Source organism: Cyphomyrmex costatus, unplaced genomic scaffold (assembly GCF_001594065.2).
Source record: "Cyphomyrmex costatus isolate MS0001 unplaced genomic scaffold, Ccosl1.0 scaffold506, whole genome shotgun sequence".
NCBI lineage: Eukaryota > Metazoa > Arthropoda > Insecta > Hymenoptera > Formicidae > Cyphomyrmex > Cyphomyrmex costatus.
The window spans coordinates 117512-127799 of NW_017279319.1; the positions used below are offsets into that span (position 1 = coordinate 117512).

Genomic DNA, 10288 nt, shown 5'->3' on the forward strand with positions numbered 1-10288 from the left:
AAGATAAAATGATACTGGAAGTAATATTTTTGAACGCGACCTTAATTATTATAACACGAGATCAATTAAAAAATATTAAGTTATAATCATATTAAACATATTAAAAATAAGAAATTTGTTATTACTTGAACTTACATTTTAATGTAGCAATATGTTGTTGAAATTATTCAGACTTTTCGTTATCAAAATTTTTGTTACGTTGACTTAATATTTTTTAATCACATTGATACTCGTTATCACGATTAATCTGTATCGCTCGTCTGGCACGTAACATTGATATGAAATGATTCGTAATTTTCATATACTACGTGGAATAATAAAATACACTCTAAGAATATATAGAAAATAAATCCGTTTATTAAATTAAAGACGGATATTTCAATATGAATGTCGCGAGATATGTATATCCGACTATTCTAAACAGAAACAAAAGTGAACGTGTTTAATTCGAACAGCAGCGAAAGAGTATAAAACACACGCGTGTGATCAACAGTAAATATGAAGAAATATTGTACGGTTTTTATAGTCTATTGATCCTTGAAGTACTCCAGCGAGCCAACGACATCGGCTTTCATAGCTTTCTTGCCAGGTTTCCAGCCGGCTGGACAAACCTCGCCGTGCTTGTCGGTATATTGGAATGCTTGAACGAGACGCAGAGTTTCGTCCACAGATCTGCAAACATGCAACATAAAATTATTGTTAACGACAAAATTAATTTAAATGTCATGCTTGAATGCTACGCTCGAAAAGTTCATACTGCGAGATGCAAAGTACATTTTTTATAAATTAACCACGGTATTAATAATCGTCCAAGTGCCTCACCTTCCTACAGGTAAGTCGTTGATGGTGACCTGGCGCAAGTTCTGCTTGTCATCGATGATAAAAAGTCCACGGAAGGGAATTCCTGACTCCTCGTCGAGGACGCCATAGTCACGGGCGATTTTGGAGCTCTTGTCCGCCAACAAAGGAATGTTCATCTCACCAAGACCGCCCTGTTTGCGCGGCGTATTTATCCACGCGAGATGGCTGAAGTGGGAATCGGTAGATGCAGCAATCAATTGGCAGCCGATGTCAGCGAACTCCTTCGCTCGGTCAGAGAAAGCGACGATTTCCGTCGGACAGACGAAAGTGCTGCGGTAGAATATTTATGTAATCATTATCTATCTCTAAACTGCTTTTATTCTTATTCATCAAAAATCTTAAACACGATTTTTTTAAGTTGTACCTCCTATCAATCTTTTGAACTTCAAGTACTTTTTTATTAAATCTATTAACTAATTATTCATTAAAATTAAAATAAACATGTAACACAACTTGTTTTAAACTTGATGTAATTAACAGCTTTTATAAAGAGATAACCTTCAAAATAGAACACATTTTTTGTTATCATTTCAAATGAATCAGTTAAGAGTTAAGTGTATGCAAATGTTAAGCAATTACACAACACTTCTTGTAGCAGTAATTGAGAATTGTATAATTGTCTCGTTATATCTTGCCCATGAAAGTATGATCGTAAATGCTTACAAGTCCAACGGGTAGAAGAAAAGCACAACATATTTGCCCTTGTAGTCGGACAGTTTGATATTCTTAAATTGTCCGTTCACAACAGCAGTGCCGGCGAAAGCGGGCGCTGGTTTCTGGATTTGAGGTACTGGCATGATTGCTGCTGTTTATTTGCTACAACCAAGAATACAAAGAAACTTTATAACATCTATTTTTCACAGATATCACATTATGCATTCATAACGCACAGCTTATTTCTAATGAATTGTTACACGAAATAATTTCTACTCTTTTGGAAGTTTCGCAATAAATCTGCATCTATATCCGCAAGATAAATTCATTACAGAGTTTTTTTTATCGCCCCGCGAACTCAGAATCCGAGTAAAGCCAGAGATATAAATGAAAAAAAGCCATTGAATACCAAAATATACGGTTTCTGATAGCTTGAAAGGATTGTTATTCTCTGTTTCTACTACCTGTGCTTTTCAATTGTGTCTTATAGCGAATTCAATTGGATTCAATATGCGCACTATGTTTAATGTAAATATAAAAACGGATTAAACCTTGAAATTTTCACTACATTTTATTGTGCTGTTAAGCAAAATCTGTATTTTATAATTTAAAATATTTATATTTTACTTTTACAGATTAAATCAGTGTACATACAATGACTTTAATATGCATCAACCGAATTCGTTATCAGGCTTTATATCATCCTTGTAACTTGTCTACGAAGAAACGATCCTGGGACTCTATTCTTTAAAAGAAACGTATACGAAAAACTATAGTATACGTAACGTATACCGTAGTATTTCCCTAAACTTTCGTATACGTTTCTTTTCAAGAATAGACCCATGAATGTAAACATTTTACAAGTTTCCGAATTATGCGATAAGATTTTTGGAAATGCCATGGCAATATCGTATTTTGATGAAAGTACTTAAGATTACATAATTCGTGAGTAATCAGCATTAAGTTCGCACTTAGCACAAGTGGATTCGCGCGATAAGTACTCCAACACCATCACTAGCTAAACATTTATTCAACGATAACTTATGTAAAGTTCCTCGCGTGTTTCGTGTATCGACTTGTCATCAAATTGACGACACACATGCATATACTGTTATCTTTTCGGTTATCTCCGTTGACCACCAATAAATATTAAAACGTCAATTGCAGTAACAATAAAATAATGAATAAGAAATAACGCGTCTGAAAAACATTCCCTAATACCGTAGACAAACAATCAGAATGGATTAAACATATACAATTTATTCGTCGGAAACTGTGAGAGTAAATAAATGTTTTATTTAAATGAGCCGTCGATCTAAGAAAAAATTATTGCACAATGACTCTACAAAAGATTTTATAAATAGCCAGCTTATTTATTTGAATACCTGGTACATCAGTTAATTATAAATCAGTAATATATCTTTCTTTACATCGACTAAGCATTAAATTAAATTTACATAGACCTTTTCTATGTTTTCTTTTTTATTAAATTAACATAAAAAATTAATTTGACAATTTTTAAATTCTGATAATGCAAGAATGACGCTTCAAAGAAAATTGGATTCAGAATTTCTCAGAGACCAACAGGATGAATAGGAGGGATCAATCGAATGGAACACCAGGTGGGATTTGGGTTGCACAATGGCATATATAAAACAGATACATACATATAAACCGAGGTTTTATACGAGAAAGAAAAAAGGAGAAAACCACACATACAAAGAAATCGTGTAAGAAAAATCTTCGCTTGTAAAGCGACTTCGCGGGAAGCACTGAAAAGGATACTTTGTCTAATCGTACGGATGACCTCGCATTGTAACGAAACTTCTTTGTCAGATGGCTTCATTCCAAGCACAATTTCAATTAGGTATAAACGTGCACTCAGCGATAACCGCAACCTTACATTCCTCCTCTTATTTGTTTCAGTTAAAAAAAAAAACGCATAAAGTGTCTCTAATCTTGCAAAATTTACTTTTTACTCTTGTATATATAATAGATCTACCTTTCATAACTGAACTATAATAGAGGAAGAGTACCGATATCAACATATTATTCTATTTTTGCATATTTTTTAATCAAAACTAAAAGTAACACTTTCGAAAAATAAATACTAACTAAAACGTATCTTCTATCAGAATTCAACAGTTTTTATAACATTTTTTGCAATTTTGCAATAATTAACTTTTTCATAAAATAAAAAAAATGAGCATTTGACATAATGGGCTTTAAAACTAACACCATCCATATTTTTCAAGACTGGTTCAATTTTTAATAATCTTTAAAAGTATGCTGAAGTGAATAAATTTCTATTCTAATAATCTTTAAAAGTGAGATTTACTCTTCAGAGTAACATTTACACCAAAAATTGTAGAGAGCAACTTATATTCAAAAACATCTCATGTCGGCATTTTCGACATGTCTGGGTATATGTAATCTATATATGTATATGTAATCTATTATACAATTGATATAATAAATTAATACATAATACAACATATAATTACTGATATTTATCAAAACTCGACTTGTTATTTTCACGTTTATGGTATATTATGTTTCCGTTAGGATCTCGTTAGACTACAATTCTGTTGATTTTCGATGACAAGGTATTCTCAAAGGAATTCCCAGGAGATAATACGGCTAATCTGTACAGTAATTATTCGGAAATTCACTTGACGTTAGCTGATGAAGATTACCGCGCATAAATCCATACGCGAGGCATGCCCGTGAATGCAATCATTATCGCTCTGCATCCTACATAAGCCGGCGAATTGCGTTAATTCACGCAATGAGAAACGCAACGAACGTTGGAATCCATTAAAAATATATCTGTCATGAATTCTTTATCGATGTCGTTTTCTTCTCGTCGCGCTTACGCAAACGTTTCCGAGAACGATGATCGTATTGCGATACACAAAAATTGATCGATTACATTAAAAGAATTAAAGAGCAATGTATTCCAAACAAAGAAACGGTTTATTAGAAGAACATATTTTGGATAAGAAGAGGCTACCTTTTTTCTGCGTCTTAATCTTTATTGCTAATTTATTTCTCTAATATTTAATTGATCTTAATTGTTTTATGTGTTACGTTTAATTTCTAGCTCCAATTTTTCTATTTCTAATATTTTGTCTATTTTTCTTAATATTTCTTCCACTGTGCGTCAATTAACAACACATAAAGAAACATAAAGCACATAATAAAGCATAAGCAGCAAACGAATTGAACAATCATAATAAAAAACAAAAGACAAAAACTTTGTGTGATCACACTACTGTGATTGGCCAATTTTCGCTCATCGTTTACGTCTTGTATTCATTGCTAATTTAGCAGAATTTCTATCAAATTTAATTTTTACCGGATTTTTTGGAGAGGGAAATACAAGAGAAGTCCAAATTGCAGCTAAAATATTAAAAAAATTGCAATAAAGGGATTTCAAATGGACTTGGCAACAGTTCTTATTGCCTTACAGGATCTAAGCACAAGATGGCTGTAACTGTGAGTCGTGGAATGGAAATAGTAGTTGTAGATTGACATACAATGTTTTGACATACTACATATAATAACGTCAAAACATTAGATTACATTAGAACTTCTTTCTTGCTTTCGCCAAATATCAAACATATACATATCTCTTTTAAGTTTCAAAAGTATACACTGTACAGTTCAGCTATAGAAAACAGATCTGTCGTATGTTGACCTACGATTACAACTCACATGACTTAACAGTTATCTTTGTGTTCAAACCTTTACATTTTTGTGAACTATGGGCTTTATTATTAGTATATACAAATTCACTTATACTATACTAGATTAGTATACATTGAAAAAAAGAGATTATTATATAAAGTATTTAAATGCAGTGGTACAATATAATTTTGAATAAAATAATAAGTGTGTATATCCTCAAATATAACGTATTACATTATCGTTATCGAGTACTTAATCGTTTAAAACATTTATACGCTTTTATATTAATTTTGATTTCATATGGTAGGTTTTAGTATGCACTAATCTAGTATAATGCAAATGAATTCGTTACTTTGCAAGCTTCGCGAACTTAATTCATTTTGAACTTCCGACGGATTGTGAGAAAATATAACATATTCGTAATGCATGACTTGCCAAATAGTGACGGTGACCGATTAGGTAGCAGCGATCTCGATCCTTTCCATATCTCTATTTCTCTTTCTCCGTCGACTGACCTTCGATGTTACGAAATAGAGCGCAATTCACGCGAAATAGGAATACGAAACAGTAAAAGGTACTTCGAATTATGTAATTCGTTTTCGGGATCCCCTTTCGGGTGTTTCAATCGTAAAAACACGTATAACTTTGTCAGAGCGATAAACCGGCAAATCTCGATTGCTTTCCGATAGAAAAAAAGAGCAGTTGTAACTAGAGCGATCATCCGGCGTCGTCCATGTCGTTGCAATGGTTTATCCCAATTTCGTTGAACAAAACGTCAACTCTATTGAGAAATAACGTGACGAATAGCGAAAAAATGATTTGGAAAATTTGGAATGGTGATAATTACCTTGAATAGAGCTTCCTCAAAGAAGACTGCGAACCGCCAAAGACCTCAGAATAATGAAGAACAGGAATTCACCGGCGACCGGCCTCTTAAAGAACCTTTCGGCATCGACCGCTATATATATATATATATATATATATACACACACACACGAAGAAGTCGAGCAGTGTTGGCAATCATCGCGACATCTAGCGGTCGGCTACCGTACATCGTACCGCATGAACGTAGGAACAAAAGACTCATTCATGCACTTTGTACACTCGGAACGTTTCTCTTTCTTTCTAAACGCTCGCGTGGGCCTCCATATCGTTTTGGGTGCACAAAATTCGCTAGAGGGTGCAAAGAAAATAAAAAGTGTTTGTTAAAATCTTTAAATATTTGCAACTACCCATCCTATCCACATAACATACTTTAAATATGTCTTTTATTGCTGCACTGTGGACTGAATAAACATAAACCTAATCTATTTTACTTTGAATACTAAAAACGCTATAAAAACTGTACTATTCATAGTTCGGTCTTTGATTCAGCTATAAAAAAAACACATCCTTTTTTTTTGCTCCGTTTTATTATATTTACTACTAAAATTTTACAGTAAATGTATAATTAGATATTCAGTATTCGCAATAAATAATGGATAATGCACCCTTATCCAGAGGAAATATCCTGGGAATGCTGGGAACATTTTTAGAACGTCTCTTCATGCCTTGGAAATGTCTCTCTTGTTCTATCATTATAATTTTTGTACTTAAAATGAGATAGATTCTTATCTAAATATTAAAAAGTTATTAAACTTGATTATTAAACGTTAAAAGAGGAAAGGAAACTGATAAATGCAAGAAATTCATAAATGAAGAATAAGAGTTTTATTATTTCAAAAAATCGGAATCTGGACAATTTTATTTGAGATAAACCCTAGAGATCAATCTTCTTTCGGTAGATGTGTATAAAATGCAGGAACACTAGTTCCATATAGGTAACGATTCACTTGATTCTAGGAATACTTCGAAGCGTATTTTGATTGGTCAATTAGTAAAATTCTTTCTTCTGATTGGTCAAGCGAAAGCTTTGAAGCATTCGTAGCGCCAAGTGCATCGCATCCATAGAAACCAAGAGAGAACGAATTTTCTGAAGTTAGCCGCACTGATATTTACATACTTACCGGGTAGGTGACAGCAGATGCGGTGACAGACACAAAGTTGGAGTATCTCGCAACTTTTACTCTGAATTTACTCGATCGCAGCCAAATTGTATCAGGTTACAATTTAATTTACGTGTTTTTGGATTCAGCTGACGTCTTTACATTGGTATTGCTTGAAGAACGTTGTATTTATCATACGGTTAACGACAGTTAACCTCTCTCGGCAGACGCTACAGTTGTCGGAAAGTTATCGTTTAAAGGTAAGTTCTCTTTGCAGTTCTTCGTTCGATTTGTTTTGAATATGCAATATTTCTTAAAAATATATGAAGATTTGAATGTTTAAATTGCCAAATGTCCTTTCCTTTCTTCTTTTTCTCCTTATAGAAAATAAATGTCTGTCGCTGCTATGATCATTTTTGCACAAGTATTTTATTTAGGCTGATGTTATCAACGTAAGATTAACCTTAATCCCGGTTCAATTCACTTTTATCTTCTTCTAATTCTGAAAATTGGAAGAAAACTAAAGATATAAGAGAATGGAGTGAACGCGATTTGTCAAAATAATTGATAAAAGTATATGTGTGTGTGTGTGTGAAAGAGAGAGACCGTGGAAGACGGCCAATCTCTATCTCTTTCCATTTCTCTTTCTTTTCAACGATGTAATGGGAGAGAAAATAGGAGGGAGATTGGTCGTCTCCCACGGTCCCTTTCTCTCGTTACCGTCGGTCACATTTGAATATTACTTAAATACGGATCGCACAGTCCATTCTCTCTGTCTTTGAAGAAAACAAAGAAAATTGTTCAAAGAATTAAAAGACAAAAAGTAAATTGAACCGAAAAAAAAATGACAGGAATAATTTTCTTTTATATTTTCTTTTTTCTAAATCTAAGAATTAAAAGAAGATAGAGTAAAATTGAACCGAAATTGAAGTGATTCTTATATTGGTGAAAGCAGATCTTAGAGAATGAAAAGAGAAGCATAAAAATAGTAATATAATAAATAAGAGAGAGTCGGGTATGAATAAATCGCCGTCTCGTAAACATATAATGTGTCGTACTTGCTAATTATTTCAGCGTTATTTGTCTTTAATAACAACAATCTGTATAAATAATACATCTTTTGCGTTATGCCATCGACATCGGAGGAACGATGCTATAGCGAATGTGTGTGTTTCTACGCGCGATTTCGCGGCGCCGCGCCGTCACGTCGCGCCGCAGATCCCGGGCGGGATACACGATTCCGATATATAAATAACACGCGAATATATCTTGCGTGTGCGTTATACCTCTTATATTTGTAAGAATGATAATATACTTTTTGGCACTTACTAATAATTAATCGAAACCTGGGGTGTGGTGGAGGGGGGGAGGTGTGAGGGGAGGGGGGGGGTGGACTTTTTATTTATATTTATTAAACATTAGACGAATGCGTTAGGCTCGATTTTCGCGAGAGAGAGATCTCTCGGCAGTTCCTTTCTCTCCTCCGTCTTTTTTCCCCGAGCTCTCCGCCTTAAGATCGTTTCCGAAGCGAATCTACATTGTGTGTATAAGGAGAGCCGATCTCTTTCTCGCTAGAGAAATGTCCGGGATAGTTCAGTACGTGGTGGTGCGGGGAGATCTTGCGAGGACGATGGGATGGCCGTTGGGCGCCGTGATCGCCCAAGCGTGTCACGCGTGCACCGCCGTTATCCATCTCTCTTACAATGACGCCCACACGCAGGCCTACCTCGCGGATTTAGACAACATGCACAAGGTGGTCCTCGAAGTAAGTATTGACTTTCGCGAGGGAAGTTCGCGAGCTGTTAATCCGCGCGCGTTTCATCGCGAGACGTCTGTTTCGCGATGCACATATTTGCACTGGGAGAATTAACTTTTATTTCATTGTAGGTCTGTTCTTTGCGGCTAAACTTACGAGCGTAGTATCCAAGATTTTTTTTTCGGAGCTTCAGCAATTTTGTCTCTCTATCACTGAAGTAATAGTTTTTTAAACTAATGAATTGATTTTGGGATATTTTTAAACTTAATCTCTTTTCTTATTTCTCTGATTTTGAAATGGGAAACAAATATCAGGTTTTGTCAATTATATTTGTTTTCCTTGAAGAAAATATAGGCAAAGTATACATTGAGTGAAAAGTGTTTGGTATTTGTGATTATAATTGCATGGTATAATAATATAATTATAGTTAGAAGCTCCTCCTTTTTGTGGTTATTAGTGCAGTTTAGTAATAATAATCACACATACGAAAAATTGTACGATAAATTATCATAATTTTTCAAATATTAATACAATAAAATATCAATATAAATGGTAAATAAAATTAATGGTTTTATTAAGTTGTTCGGAAAGTTTGTTTTTAGCTCAAAATTGTATATACAACATCCCCGTAAAAAAATGAATGAAATTTAAATTTGAAAAAGCGTTTTAAAGCTTGAAATCTACTTTCGAAAAGTTATTATATTTTATTAGTTTCTGTGAGTTTGGTAATTTTTACATATAAAAAACTACGAGCTGAAAAAGATGAAAAATTTTCTTTTCACTTTGTGGGTTTTCACGTTCAAAAAATATTTGCGAAAATTGTTGATTATTATGAAAGCTTGAAGCTTTTCCTACAAAATCAGTTTTTAAAAAATGTTCCTACGATTTTTTATTCCTGAGCTATTTGCGCGTTAAAGTAAAGGGAAATTTTTATTTTAATTGCTTATAACTCCGTTAAAAATCGTCATACTACAATTAAGAAATCAGATTCTTAAAGCTGAAACTTTGCTCTATCGAATGGTATAATTGTTAATTTTTTAAATTTACAATATATTACTTTAAGTTAGAAAATTTAAAACAAACTTTCTGAATAATTTAATATTCTATTAATGAATAATAGAGCTTTAGCCACACGCTAGATATAATAAGCGATATTTATTTAATAATTATATATATAAATACAAATTAAAAAGTGAAAATAGACGTTTCGGCCCTAAAAGAAGCCATCTTCAGTACAAAAATTAATATAATAATGAAGAAAAACAATAACATTATATGATATATTTTTTGGTTATACATGATGCGAATCTGAGTCGTTATTCCGATTACAATTTTTATACAT

General features: G+C 33.3%; 2 protein-coding genes across 3 annotated transcripts in view; one reads left to right on the forward strand and one right to left on the reverse strand.

Annotated features, from left to right (window-relative positions):
* Positions 1-374: 374 nt before the first annotated feature.
* On the reverse strand, positions 375-6156 carry Prx2 (Peroxiredoxin 2). 2 transcript variants are annotated; one of them, XM_018545902.1, is made up of 4 exons: positions 6053-6156; positions 1525-1677; positions 823-1131; positions 375-672 (listed from the first exon to the last, which is right to left on the reverse strand). In XM_018545902.1, the coding sequence occupies exons 2-4, from the start codon at positions 1656-1658 to the stop codon at positions 528-530; spliced, it is 588 nt and encodes a 195-aa protein (XP_018401404.1). In that variant the 5' UTR covers positions 1659-1677; positions 6053-6156; the 3' UTR covers positions 375-527. The 2 variants fall into 2 exon arrangements, with proteins under 2 accessions (XP_018401404.1, XP_018401405.1); XM_018545903.1 differs by lacking the exon at positions 6053-6156 and adding an exon at positions 5641-5720.
* A 2396-nt stretch (positions 6157-8552) lies between these two features.
* LOC108778673 (putative peptidyl-tRNA hydrolase PTRHD1) overlaps positions 8553-10288 on the forward strand; it is a 6615-nt gene continuing 4879 nt past the window's right edge. Inside the window, exon 1 of the mRNA XM_018545910.1 lies at positions 8553-8955. Coding sequence (XP_018401412.1) covers positions 8770-8955 — 186 coding nt within the window. The 5' untranslated portion in view covers positions 8553-8769. The remainder of the gene's footprint in view (positions 8956-10288) is intronic.